The sequence below is a fragment of the Astatotilapia calliptera genome, chromosome 10, assembly GCF_900246225.1.
Source record: "Astatotilapia calliptera chromosome 10, fAstCal1.2, whole genome shotgun sequence".
NCBI classification, from domain to species: Eukaryota; Metazoa; Chordata; class Actinopteri; order Cichliformes; family Cichlidae; genus Astatotilapia; species Astatotilapia calliptera.
The window spans coordinates 31,194-46,432 of NC_039311.1; the positions used below are offsets into that span (position 1 = coordinate 31,194).

A 15,239-nucleotide genomic window follows, 5' to 3' on the forward strand; every position below is an offset into this window, starting at 1 on the left:
AAGGCAGAAATGAAGGAAAACGCTGCTAGGAACATGCCAAAGCAACAGGTGGCGATATATTCCTAACCGTGCAGAAATGTTGGCCAATCAGAAGTCTAGAAGCCTCGGTGGGAAAAAGTAAACAAAGCTGGGGCATAGAAGCAGGACCGAGTCGTATGTGGGGATGGACAGTAACTGTGTGTATATGTAAGCATTTAAACACTGCAGAGAGTACAATTAACAGTAATAGTATTGTAGAAATTCATTTCACCGAAACAATAACGTGGCGCACAGTGTGACGTCAAAAAATGCGCACATCTTTGACGCTGCGTTTTCTCCGTTTTTCTCGTCCACACGTAAATGCAAAAACGGAGTTTTCAAAAATATCCACCCTGGCCGGAGTTTTTAAAAATCTCCATTTTCAGTGCCCAAAAATGCCGTTTACGTGTGGACGAAAGGTGCAAACGCATAGAAAAATTTGCGTTTTCAAAAATACCTGGGTACGTGTGGACATAGCCTGAGTCTAGTTGTATATCTCAGTGTGTTTATGTTTCCTGTTTTATTTTGACAGTCCCTAGTCTCATGTGCGTCATGTTCATTTACTTCCTCTGTCTCATCAGTTAGATTATGTTCATCTGTGTTCCTCAGGTGTGTCCTCTCTGCCCTGATTTCCTTGTATATATTGTTCAGTCAGGCATTTTGACTAGAGACCGACCCACCAGGTACTACAAGAAAAGCCATAAAGCCTTTGAATGAACACAAATGGTGTTGTGACAGTGATGTACACTGTCTTGTCAAATCAAATCACTTTTATTGTCACATCACATGTGCAGGTACACTGGTACAGTACATGCGAGTGAAATTCTTGTGTGCAAGCTTCACAAGCAATAGAGGTGTGCAAAAATACAATAACATAAGAACAAGCAAAATATAAGAATGGGTAAATCTGAGAATTATATGCATAAATATATGTACAATATAAGAGTATATGCGCATTACTAAATTTCAATTTCAATTCAATTCAATTTTATTTATATAGCGCCAAATCACAACATAAGTCGCCTCAAGGCGCTTCATAGATACAGAGAAAAAAACCCAACAATCATATGACCCCCTATGAGCAAGCACTTTGGCAACAGTGGGAAGGAAAAACTCCCTTTTAACAGGAAGAAACCTCCGGCAGAACCAGGCTCAGGGAGGGGCGGCCATCTGCTGCGACCGGTTGGGGGTGAGAGAAGGAAGACAGGATAAAAGACATGCTGTGGAAGAGAGACAGAGGTTAATAACAGATATGATTCAATGCAGAGAGGTCTGTTAATACATAGTGAGTGAAAAAGGTGACTGGAAAGGAAAAACTCAATGCATCATGGGAATCCCCCGGCAGCCTATGTCTATTGCAGCATAACTAAGGGAGGATTCAGGGTCACCTGGTCCAGCCCTAACTATATGCTTTAGCAAAAAGGAAAGTTTGAAGCCTAATCTTAAAAGTAGAGATAGTGTCTGTCTCCCGAATCCAAACTGGAAGCTGGTTCCACAGAAGAGGGGCCTGAAAACTGAAGGCTCTCCCTCCCATTCTACTTTTAAATACTCTAGGAACAACAAGTAGGCCTGCAGAGCAAGAGCGAAGTGCTCTAATAGGGTGATATGGTACTACAAGGTCATTAAGATAAGATGGGGCCTGATTATTTAAGACCTTGTATGTGAGCAGCAGGATTTTGAATTCAATTCTGGATTTAACAGGAAGCCAATACAGGAGAAATCTGCTCTCTCTTTCTAGTCCCTGTCAGGACTCTTGCTGCAGCATTTTGGATTAGCTGAAGGCTTTTCAGCGAGTTGTTTGGACATCCTGATAATAATGAATTACAGTCGTCCAGCCTGGAAGTAATAAATGCATGAACTAGTTTTTCAGCGTCACTCTGAGACAGTATATTTCTAACTTTAGAGATGTTGCGCAAATGGAAGAAAGCAGTCTTACATATTTGTTTAATATGTGCGTTGAAGGACATGTCCTGGTCAAAAATGACTCCAAGGTTCCTCACAGCGTTACTGGAGGCCAAGGTAATGCCATCCAGAGTAAGAATCTGGTTAGATACCATATTTCTAGGCTTTTCAGGGCCGAGTACAATAACCTCAGTTTGATCTGAATTAAGAAGCAGAAAGTTAGCGGCCATCCAGGTCTTTATGTCTTTAAGACATTCCTGCAGTTTAACTCATTGGTGTGTGTTATCTGGCTTCATGGACAGATAGAGCTGGGTGTCATCTGCATAGCAGTGAAAATGTATGCTATGTCTTCTAATGATACTGCCTAAGGGAAGCATGTATAATGTAAACAGAATTGGTCCTAGCACTGAACCCTGTGGAACTCCATAATTAACCTCAGTGTGTGAAGAGGACTCTCCATTTACATGAACAAACTGGAGTCTATTAGATAGATATGATACAAACCACTGCAGCACAGTACCTGTAATACCTAAAGCATGTTCTAATCGCTCTAATAGGATATTATGGCCAACAGTATCGAATGCTGCACTGAGGTCTAGCAGGACAAGCACAGAGATGAGTCCACTGTCAGAGGCCATAAGAAGATCATTTGTAACCTTCACTAAAGCTGTTTCTGTGCTGTGATGAGCTCTGAAACCTGACTGAAACTCTTCAAATAAACCATTCCTCTGCAGATGATCTGTTAGCTGTTCGACAACTACTCTTTCAAGGATTTTTGATATGAAAGGAAGGTTGGAGATTGGCCTATAATTAGCTAAGACTGCTGGGTCTAGAGATGGCTTTTTGAGTAAAGGTTTAACTACAGCTAGCTTGAAGGCCTGTGGTACATAGCCGATCATTAGAGATAGGTTGATCATATTTAAGATCGAAGAATTAATTAATGGCAGGACTTCTTTGAACAGTTTTGTAGGAATGGGGTCTAAAAGACACGTTGATGGCTTGGAGGAAGTAATTATTGAAGCTAACTCAGAAAGATCAATTAGAGAAAAAGAGTCTAACTTTACACTAAATGTGTATACTAAATATGTATATCTACGTGTGTGTGTGTGTGTGTGTATGTATGTATGTATGTATGTATGTATACATATATATATATATATATATATATATATATATATATATATATTTTTTTTTTTTTTTTTTTTTTTTTTTTAAAATTAAATAGAATAAACAATAAATTAAAATATACAGAGGTTTGCAGTTGGACATGTGCAAAACAAGTAGCATTCATATACAGTATGGAAATAATAAGGTTTGTCGGTCATACACAAGGAGACATGTGCTACTCGTGAAAAAATAAAGGAAAAGTAAAATTAAACACAAAAACCAGCTGTTGCTTGGGGGAGCTTGCGACGAAGCTGTCATACTCGGCGCCGTATGATTTCTATACATTTTACATCAGATGAAAACATTGGTTGTAAGGTTCAGATAATTATTTATTAAAAGCTAGACATTTAAATGAGAATAAGAAAGAAAAGTATTTCTTTGTGCCCCCCTTTCCCTGTTAATACCCTACCTGGCCCCCTGGCAAAACTTTGCTAGACCCGCCCCTGCACAGTTACCAGCTGTCAGCTACATAGAAAAGGATCCTGGTGTTATTTGTCTCTCAGAAACAGTTCATAACTTCCCTTCAAGTCATTCATGTCGCCTAAAATGTAAACCTGTTTCTCCATCACCTGTTCATGATGATTCACTGATGATTCAGTAAGGACTAGTGATGGTAAATTTGATTCTTTTTATTGAATCGAGCTTTGAAGTGAATCGGATTTTTGAGTCAGTTGACCAGAGAGTGCAAAAAATGTACATTTTCACTCAAACTTAATTTGTTTCTCTTTTCATGTAAATCCTACTGCTAAGATGAATGATTCTAAAAGAAAACAACTATTTTATAGAGCAAAAAACAGCAAAAACATTTCTAAAATTAAGCAATTTCCTATCAAAATTGCTTAATAAACATTTATTTTGTTTATTTTTATTTTATTAGTATTTTCCTTAAATGTGTCAAATATATATTTTCTCATCTAAATGTCCACTGAGCTGTGAGCCAGGGGGCGGTAATGCGCCTTAACATTGGTTGCCAACCAAGAAGAAGAAGAAGAAGCTGTGAGCTAGGAGGGAGGGAGGGGGTGAGTGATTCGTTCGCTCTATGATTCAGCACAGGAGGGAGGGGGGGAGTAGCTCAAATGTGCTGTTAGCATGTTAGCACAGCGATGCTACTGTGAACCGAGGAGCTATTGTCTTAATGTGAGCTTCTACTCCAGTTTTCTTCCAGTTCAGAGCAGAAATTTTTTTGTTAAGATACTGGATGTTGTGTTTTTCTCCACAATTTAAATTATAAGCTAGATACATTACTGTTAACGGCAACAGGGATGAGTCAGTGAGTCAGTTGGGCTTGTGAATCATGATTCATGAGTCAGTAAAGTGATTCTCGAGTATTGAACGATTCGTTCATGATTCGCGCATCACTAGTAAGGACATCTCTTGTTTTCATGTTCACATTTCCCTCTCACCACATATCCAAACCGATATCAACACCAGCAGCTTTTATGGCTGTGGCTCCAGCAAACATCAGCTGATACTAGAAAGTAATATTAAATCAATTCTAACAACAGCTTATCAAGCATAAACCTGCTGCTGTTGTTTAGCGTGACATCCACTGGTTTCCTCTTTCTGGCGCAAAGTGGGCGATAAACAAACGAGAGAAAAGCCAATCAGCTGATCACTGATCAGTTTCATGATTGAAGCAGCAACAAGAGAGGGAGGGGGAGAGAATGAAAGAAGAAGAAACAGGTGTGCAGCAACGACACAGACTAACTCCAGCTTTGAGTCTTTTTTTTCACTCTAGCTGAAGTACCTCAATACCATTTTATTCTATTTGTCTGTGATAAGATTGTTTTCAGAGCCATTGCCCAAGCAAGGGGGAGGGTGCATCCGACCTCCTCGTCTGTAATTGGTCCAGCAAACAAAAAATTACCATCGGCCCACCAGGCAAATGCCCAGTATCCCCGATGGCCAGTCCAGCTGTGGTTAGTGGTCTGTATTTTTCTGCAATTCCAGCAATAAAGCTGCTTTGAGTTGTGTTCTCCTTAACTTTTCGTGCCACACACAGCTGGAGACAGAGTTTTAATTCATTTGAAAGCCTTTTATTATTATTATTTTAAAGTATTACTTTTGTTGTATTAATATCCCTTAATAAGTCCTCGAGCCATTTTTCAGCCACTGTGTTTTTTAATTTCAAGCCATTTTCACTGTGTTGAATAAAATATAGCCAAACTTGCCAAACATTTTTTTATTTTATTTTAAAATTGTGGTCTAAATTCATTAGATTAGCCTAAAATGGCTAAGCTACAGAAATGCATCCACCTTTAGTCCTCGTGGCAAAAAACGCCCCATTGAAAACCATCATAAACCCTATTTTTCATCCCAAATTTATCATAACATAAATGAATGCAGTTCTGGACTTTTCTGGGGAGTCGGGGGCTTACATTTGTAATTTTTTTATTTGGCCAGCAGGTGGCGCCATGTTTTCACATTTAAAGCAATGGTCCAAAATTCATTATTTTTCCCACTTTTTTTGTTGACTACAATGATTTTTCTGTCACTATCAATGCTGCACAATGGCATGTGTGTTTTTAAAAAATAATAAAGGTCTTTTTGCCTAAAAAAAATAAAATAAAGATCTTTGTGCCAAAAAAAGTTTTTTTTTTTGGACATTTTTGTGTCTAATTTCAAAAATCTTAAAATGCCACACTGCAATAAAAACAAATAACTATAAAAGCTAGAACCAAAACCAAATCTGACTTTATTTGGCTTCAAACTCAGATTGTTGATGCAGACTTTTTATGAGAATAAATGAGAATAAGCCGTAGTGCTGAAGTATGTCATTTTGACGACTTTTCCTGTCTGCACAGAAAACGTGCCCATAAGCGCACAGAGTAGGAGTATGAGAAAATGTGAGGATACAGGAGAGTGATTAGACAATTGTCCTTCACAGATGATTTATGAGATTCATGACGGATATTTCAGAGGCAGAAACGATTCGACACTGTACCCAGGGGAGAGGAGATCATAAACAAGCTGTTCAATGTACTTAGAAAAATGGAAAAATAACTTGATTTCTGGCACACGCGGCGACTGTCACAGCAGCCATATCGCCTTGATCCGGTGATTGACACAGCGGCCGAACTATATATATACAGTTTTGGGGAGTAACGGAATACATGTACCGCCGTTACGTATTTAAAATACAAAATATGAGTAACTGTATTCCGTTACAGTTACCGTTTAAAAAGGTGGTATTCAGAATACAGTTACTTTGTTGAAATAAAAGAATTACACGGCGGTCTTTCCCTGTTTCATATGGTAGGCTATGCCCTCTCTATCTCTGGTAATTCCACGCCGATGGAAACCCAAACAAAACATTAAGAGGCTCAAATGACTGTGTCTCAATCTCGTGTCTCATAATGACGTGAAGAAATATTTTTTAAAATTATTTAATATGATGGCAATAGGCAGAGTGTTACAGGCATCGCCCTAAAGAATGTAGCCTCATGGGCAGTGTAGTCTGTGCTGCAGGGAGAATGGACTGTCATACCCGTTATGTGTCTGTGAGCGAGGGAGGGAGAAAAAGGAGAGTGGAAAAGTACGAGTTGTCACCGACCAGAAACGGGAGCTGGAAGCATGTAAATATAATAATAACCACTGCAGCACAAAAGAGTTCCTGACGAGCCCGGTTGTAAGTAAGCTATTAAGACTCGACTGTACACTGTGTTTGTGTTTTCCTCTGAAACAATAAGTTCCGTTGGAGCCTTTCAACACCTCTCTCTGTCTCTCGCTAGCAAAGTTGACCCATACAACAAAGTAAAGGTAGTTTTCGGCTACGAGCCCGACACGGAATACATTTTAATAGTAACCTTCCCAACACTGTGTGTGTGTATATATATATATATATATATATATATATATATATATATATATATATATATATATATATATATATATATATATATATATATATATATATATATATATATATATATATATATATACATATATATATATATATATATATACATATATATATATATATATATATATATATATATATCTCCGTCCCACACCGTGGGTGCCGCAGTCTCCCACTGAAGGAGCTGCTCAGTGCTGTCACAGTCTGCTGCATGGGGTGGGAGATGTTGTCCAACAGTGATGACAGCTTAGCCACCATTCTCCTGTCACTCACCACCTCCACTGGGTCCAGAGGGCATCCTAGAACAGAGCTGGCCCTTCGGATCAGCCTGTTCAGTCTCTTCCTGTCCCCGGCAGAGATGCTGCCGCCCCAGCAGACCACGCCATAAAAGATAGCAGAAGCCACCACAGAGTCATAGAAGGTCTTTAGGAGTGGGCCCTCCACTCCAAACGACCTGAGTCTCCGCAGCAGGTACAGCCTGCTCTGCCCTTTCCTGTACAGGGCGTCTGAGTTATGAGTCCAGTCCAGTCTGTTGTTCAGATGAACACCAAGGTACCTGTAGCTGTCCACAGCCTCAATGTCCATACCTTGGATGTTCAGTGGTTGCAGTGGAGAACGCTTGTGCCTGCAGAAGTCTACCACCAGTTCCTTGGTTTTACTGGCGTTGATCTGGAGGTAGTTCAGCTGGCACCAGTCCACAAAGTCTTGGGTCAGTCCTCTGTACTCCTTGTCGTCCCCATCAGTGATGAGGCCGACTATTGCAGAGTCATCAGAGAACTTCTGCAGGAAGCACTGGGTGGAATTGTGGGAGAAGTCTGCAGTGTAGATGGTGAAGAGGAACGGAGCCAGAACCGTTCCCTGTGGGGCCCCCGTACTGCAGACGACCCTGTCCGACACACAGCCCTGAGTCCTCACATACTGTGGTCGGTCGGTGAGGTAGTCCAGGATCCAGGTAGTGAGGTGATGGTCCACTCCAGAGTTCACCAGCTTGTCCTTTAGAACCGAGGGAAGAATGGTGTTGAAGGCACTGGAGAAATCAAAGAACATGATTCTCACAGTGCTTCCAGCGGTCTCCAGGTGAGCGAGGGAACGATGTAGGAGGTGAATGACGGCATCATCCGCTCCAATGCCAGGCTGGTAGGCAAACTGAAGTGGGTCCAGTGATGAGCTTATTAGGCGCCAAAGCTGAGCCAGGACCAGCCGCTCCAGGGTCTTCATCAGGTGGGATGTCAGACCCACCGGCCTGTAGCTGTTGAGGTCCTTGGGGCGTGAAGTCTTTGGCACTGGTACAACACAGGAGGTTTTCCAGAGCTGTGGGACTCTTCCCAACCTCAGGCTCAGGTTGAAGAGGTGCTCCATCACCCCACACAGTTGGTCCGCGCAGGACCTGACGACCCTCGAGCTGATGCCATCTGGGCCCGCTGCCTTCTTGCCATTAATCCTCCTCAGTTCCCTCCTAACCTGGGTGGTTGAGAGAGACAGGCTGGAGCCTTGTGTTGAGTGTGTGTTGGAAGCTGTTGTTGGGGGTGGGGGGGAGTGAGCAGGGTGAATAGAGGAGGTGTGAGGTGTCAGAGGTGGAACAGCAGCAGTGGGGGTGGGTGAGTCTGCAGCCGATGTTGCAGACTGCCTCATGGCTGAGTCAAATCGGTTGAAGAAATGATTCAGTTCATTTGCCCATCTCACATCCCTCCCAGGCAGAGAGTTCTGCTGTTTGTGGCCCGAGATGGTTCTGAGGCCTCTCCAGACTTCACCAACGTTGTTTTGTTGAAGCTGGTTCTCCATCTTCTGCCTGTAGCTGTCCTTCCCATTCCTTATCAGTCCCCTCAGCTCTCTCTGCACCCTTTTCAACTCCTCTTTGTCTCTGGATATGCAACTATATTCAGCTGTGCACAGCTCCTAAGGGATCAAGTTTATGACCATACGGGAGGCGCAGAATAGCGAAATATGGACAGAGGAAATTCGTGCTACTCACGTGGGCTGCTCACTTTGGCCGGTGTTTACAGGTCAAAGAATGAAACAATCCTTTGCCTCTCGAGTGGGAAATCCGGGCTACGATGTCCCACAACAGGTTTCATCACATCAGGACGCTGCGCTTGACGGCATGATGACAGGCGATGCCGATGACATGAAGACAAACTATACCAACGGCTGCCAGATGGCTGCCTTCATAGTGTGGGCGCACCACCTGCAGATGCTATGCGTCCAGACAGAGACCTGTTTGGATGAAAAACTCGTCCCATTCAGAGGCAGGTGCAGCTTCAGGCAGTACATTCCAAAAAAGCCGGTGAAATATGGTATAAAGATTTGGGCAAAAAGGTACGTGTCATTACGTGTCAGTTACGCACGCATTTTTTTCATTCTTGCCCATTCTTGTCCAAAATATACACAGGTTTTTTTTCTTTTCTTTTGTTTTCATTTTTTGTTAGGTTGTTGGCACCTACTCCTGCAGGAGGAGAATAAATCGGTGGCTTCCACAACCTCCTTGGCGTCTCATTTTACAGTGACTGTGTGGACTATATTGTGGACATAAATCGAGCCAGTCTGGCAGTAGAGGAAATGACATTTCTACATTCCCAACAACATAAATGTTGAAGTTTATCCTTCTAAAATAAATGTTTTTCTGGTTCAAAGTGATCTTGTATTTTTATTTACATATTTTTTTTATTTTATTTTAAAAAACAACAAGGCAATAAGCATTTAGTGGTGGAAAAATGTGAAAACATGATATTTACTGCCCCTGCAAAAAAAAAAAAAAAAATGATGGATCAAAATGAATGTTGGTGGCAATTTTTGTCCCATATAAAGGCCTAATTATAATAACAATCAAATATTACTTCAAATGTATTTTCTGGAAAATTTTTAAGTTTTTTGTTTTTTTCGGCTAAAAAACCAGTGCGCTCATGTAAAGAAACTGGGATTTAAAGGGTTAAAACCCCCGAAATATAATTAAAACTTTATATATTTCAGGCAGAAGTAGTTTTAAAAGACTGACTCATTTAAAGTGGAAAAAAATATTAATATATAACATTTTTATAGCACTTTTTTGGGCGTGGCCGTTTTTTGGCTCGAGGATCAAAGGTGGATGTGTTTTTGAGGACTTAGGGTTAAAGTATTTTATTATTTTATTATTTGTTGTTACCTATCATCCACCTGGGCTTTTGTACTTTACTTCTCAGACTTTCTTATCTGATTTAGTGCTCAGCTAAGAGAAAATAATTATTGTTGGTGAATTAAACATCAGTGCAGATACTGAAAATGACAGCATCAAGATGGCCTTTAATTGATTATTAGGCTCAATTGCCTTTGCTCAAAACAGAATAGAACTAACCCACCACTTTAATCACACTCTGGATCTTGTTCTTAAACTATGTTTAAGGATATAATTCTGCCACCTACTTCTTCTTAATTGCCATGCACCAACACAGTGCATTGCAGCAATATCTTTGTGCGATATCTCTAAAATTAGAAGCATCCTGTCTCAGATTTATGCTGAAGAACTAGGTCGTGCATTTTTTACTTGTAGGCTGAACAATTGTAATTCATTACATGCATGGAGAGTACTGACAGGGACTAGAAAGAGAGCAGATCTTGCTAATCCTGGCTTTTCTTAATTGGCTCCCCGTTAAATCCAGAATCACATTTAAAAACCTTTTCCACACATACAAAGTGTTGAATAATCAGACCTCATCTTATCTTAAAGACCTCATAGTACCATATCACCCCAAAGGAGCACTTAACTCTCAGACTGCTGGCTTACTTGGAGTTCCTTTGGGGATAAATAAAGTCTCTCTGATTCTGATTCTGTTCCTGGGATATTTAAAAGCAGAATTGCAAACAGAGCTTTTAGCTTTCAAGCCCCTCTTCTGTGAAACCATCTTGGATTTGGGAGACAAATGCCCTCTCTACTTTTAAGATTAGGCTTAAGATGTTCCTTTTTGAGGGCTAGATTAGGTCACCCTGACTCCTCCCTTAATTAATTCTACAATAGGCTTGGGCCACTGGGGGCTTTCCACGATGCACTGAGAATTCTTCATTCATCTCTTTTTACTCACTATGTGTTTATACAACACTCTGCAGGTAGTTATTATTAATCATCAGGCTCTCTTACTGTCTTACTCCCCTCACCTCCAACTGGTTGCAGCAGATGACTACCCCTCCTTGAGTCTGGCTTCCTTCACACTGTTGCCAAAGTGCTTGCCCCTAGGGGGTCATCAGATTGTTGGGGTTTTCTCTGTTTTCTCTGTATAATTGCAGGGTCTTTACCTTAGAGTATAAAATGCTTTGAGGCAACACTGTTGTTGTGATTTGACACTATATAAATAGAACTCAGTTGAACAAACTGAATTGAAAAAGAGCAACCAAAAGAACAAAAAAAAGTTCCCCAAAACAATGCTTTGAGCTATTATACTGAGAAGTATTCTGATATTTGGCAGGTGAATGAGTGTTTGTCAAAACATTCAAATATTCCAATAAGCAATGTTTCATTTGTACATAATTCGATACAGAACACGACCATCTCTCACTGTTAGAATGTTTTAGACAAATCACCAATTATGACAGTCTTCTCGTTTTGTGCATCCAATCGTTTAAGTGGTTATTGTGCTGCTTTTGGTCTTGTCACTACCACAGGTCGCAGTGGCAAAGATGCGAAACACACAACAAGTGTATGCTCTGAAGATTATGAATAAGTGGGACATGCTGAGGCGAGGAGAGGTACACAAGCACAGATAACCTCACATTCACAACACTAAGAATAGGGTTATGACAACATAATGGGGACTCAAACTTTAAATCTATAAGGTTTTTGTTATTGATAATTCAGCATTATATTTTTCTGCCTGCTGCTTTTCATTTGTCTGGCATCGAGTTCTCTTCATGCTTTACACAGACAGCATGTTACCAAGAAGAGAGGGAAGTTTTGTTAAGGGGTGACAGACGCTGGATCACAGAGTTGCACTATGCCTTTCAAGATGATAACTACCTGGTATGTTTATACATGGTCAATCAGATAAATATGTTTTACAAATGTGTTGTCTACATTTTAGCATTTTATATTTAACTTGAATCCGATTACTAATTTTCACAACCTTCCAATCCCTTCTCACTCAGTACCTGGTGATGGATTATTATGTAGGTGGAGACCTGCTGACTCTCCTCAGTAAATTTGAGGATCGGATCCCTGAGGACATGGCTCAGTTCTACTTGGCAGAGATGGTTATGGCCATTGACTCAGTCCATAGACTGGGTTATGTGCACAGGTAGACTGCTTATTGATTTTTTACTTTTTTTTTCTTATTTAGGGCTACAGTCATACACAGCAAATCCAGCATGTCCAAATTAACACTGTCGGATTTGATTTCAACACTATTAAAGTGTCTATATGGGTCCACACCAGAGAGTGTTAATTTAACTCTTTTTGGAGAGTTGGTACGTTAACTCTGATTTAGTGTTAAACACCAAATCTGTCTGGAGTTGATAATTTAACACTTGGTGTTAAGAGTTTATATATTAACTCTCAAAGAGTATTTTAGTTTAACTACGTAAGAGTTATCTTCTAATTCATTCTAAAAAGCGGGAATTTTACTGTTCTGAACTTCTAGAAATTTCTTTTGGAAATAAACATTTACTAAAAAGACGCAATGGTTTTTGAAAAACATTTATTCTGAACTGTGCACCACAATTTCAAAACATTTTCTGAAAGATGTAACAGTATACATGTTCTCACTTTCATTAGAATTTTGTTTATCAAAAGGTCTGACATGGTAAATGCAAATAACAGCATTCTCATCACTTATTTCTTCAATACAATATGCATGTCCTTCATTCATCCCTTTGTGGAACTTCAACGCACTTCTGCTCTCCCCCATATTCCATCTTCACAAGCATATCCTGTGCGGAGATCGAATAAAAATTAGTTGACACTAATTAATGGCACAAATAATCCAGTAAACAATTGCAGCACAGTAAAAAAAAAAAAAAGGAATCCTCTTTGAGCCATTACTGGTGTAAAGTATTTTCCCAAAAGACAAAGACACAGGCAACAGGTAATACTGAACTAAATGTAAAACCTCAACCTTTTTCATTTTTACCTAAACCGTGTGCACAAAACTCTGGAGGGATCTATGCTAACGTAGAATCCAGTCAGGACGTCAGCTACTGCTGTTTGCTCGTTTTTTTTTATGGGCGATCGTTTTCAGGCTTCAAGTAGCACCATTATACCAACATTTCACATTCTACACATTGTTTTAGGTGTATTTGACCAAAAGTTTGACTGAAAATTCACATGCAAGCTTTTTTCAAGGCTGTGGTATTTGCCCGCAAACAATACCTTTCAGCTAGCTAAAACAGAATATTATGCTATCAGCGAGCAACATGGCTAATGCCTTTCACACAGCTTTGTCTCAACTCCAAAGAGCCACAGAAGTAAAAGCTCATAATAATAATTGAAACAATCTTTGAAAAAATGACTTACCAAGCATGGCAAACAACTCAAATATGTAGAGCAAAATGCTCTGAAATGGCTTCACTTCAGCTTCGATTGGAGCCGTGCTGGGGGCGGAGTCTGTGAATTTACTCTATTGGTGTCATAGCCCCTGTAGGAGTTCAGAGTTAAGAGGTCAAGAGTTAATGTTTCCATTGTAACACCTCCAGATTTGACAGAGAAACACTCATTTTTAACACTTGATTTTAACTACTATCATTTTACACCTCAGAGTTACATTAAAAGAATGTGACTCTGCTTAGAGTAAAATTAACTCTACTTTTGCAAGAAGACTATTAACACCAAAACATTTAACACTTTTGAATTTGCTGTGTACCGAGTTTGCAGAGAAACATTATCTAAAATATATGTATCAGAGATATGAGGTTCAAATATTAATATTAGCTCTTTCCTAAAACTGACTAACATAAACAAACTATAATCATTTGATCATAATGACTTTTTTTGTTAATGAAATCTGACATTTAGAGGTTAAATAGCCCTATTTACCTGTTTTCTTACACAGAGACATCAAACCTGACAACATCCTGTTGACAGCTGATGGGCATATTAGACTGGGAGACTTTGGTTCCTGTCTGAGGCTACTTGATGATGGGATGGTGAGAGTTCATTGTGTGCAAGTAACAACGGACAGACAGACAGACATTAGTTTTCACAAAAAAAGATGTGCATAAAAAGCAACACTGTCTCCTAAAAGTAGTGCTCTCATACATTCTCAGTTACATTCTTAAACTAACTCATAGCAACAGTCTAGTTTTACAGTAAAGATTACAATATGTCATGGAATACCTGGAGAGAGGAAGGTCTGCACATCCCTTGACCCGGACAGGGCTGGACTGGGACAAAAAAATCGGCCCGGGCATTTTGACTAGAGACCAGCCCACCAGGTATTATAGGAAAAGCCATGAAGCCTTTGAATGAACACAAATGGTGTTGTGACAGTGATGCACACTGTCTTGTTGGTATATATGTATGTTTTCTATACATTTTACATTATGACCACTCTGGCTGTAAGAGTCAGATAATTATTTATTAAAAGCTAGACATTTTAAATGAGAATAAGAAAGAAAAGTATTTCTTTGTGCCCCCCAATCCCTGTTAATGCCCTACCTGCCCCCCCTGTAAAAACTTTGCTAGACCCAGCAAACATCAGCTGATACTAGAAAGTAATATTAAATCAATTCTAACAACAGCTCATCGAGCTTAAATCTGCTGCTGTTGTTTAGCGCGACATCCGCTGGTTTTCTCTTTCTGGTGCAAAGTGGGCGATAAACAAACAAGAGAGAAAAGCCAATCAGCTGATCATTGATCAGTTTCACGATTGAAGTAGCAACAGGAGAGGGGGGGAGAAGAGAATGAGAGAAGAAGAGGCAGCTGCGCAGCGTAAAGACACTTAATAACTCCAGCTTTGAGTCTTTTTTTCATTCTAGCTGAAGTACGGGACAAATTGTGTTCCTTTTCAACTCAATACCATTTTTCTTCTGTTGTCTGTTGACAAGGACTGCTTTCAGAGGGAGGGCGCATCTGACCTCCTCGGCTGTAATTAAAAAAACAAAAACAAACAAAACAACAAACAACAACAAAAACTCAGTTTACTTGTCATGGAGCTCCTTATTTGTTCATTTTTAAGACAGGACTAAAAAACACGCAGCGATGATTTGCTACATTCTAGTATTTCCTTGAAAGCAGGTCATGGCTTTTAGTTATTTCTATTTTTTTTTTAAATCTATCTTCTTTTCTTTGCAGGTGCACTCGTCTTTAGCAGTCGGGACCCCAGACTATTTGTCTCCA

At 39.9% G+C, this 15,239-nt stretch overlaps 1 protein-coding gene across 1 annotated transcript in view; it reads left to right on the plus strand.

Annotated features, from left to right (window-relative positions):
* The window catches only part of LOC113030893 (myotonin-protein kinase-like), a 46,222-nt gene that overhangs the window by 30,826 nt on the left and 157 nt on the right, over window positions 1-15,239 (plus strand). Inside the window, exons 3-7 of the mRNA XM_026182685.1 lie at window positions 11,576-11,659; window positions 11,835-11,930; window positions 12,056-12,204; window positions 13,954-14,047; window positions 15,195-15,232. Coding sequence (XP_026038470.1) covers window positions 11,576-11,659; window positions 11,835-11,930; window positions 12,056-12,204; window positions 13,954-14,047; window positions 15,195-15,232 — 461 coding nt within the window. The remainder of the gene's footprint in view (window positions 1-11,575; window positions 11,660-11,834; window positions 11,931-12,055; window positions 12,205-13,953; window positions 14,048-15,194; window positions 15,233-15,239) is intronic.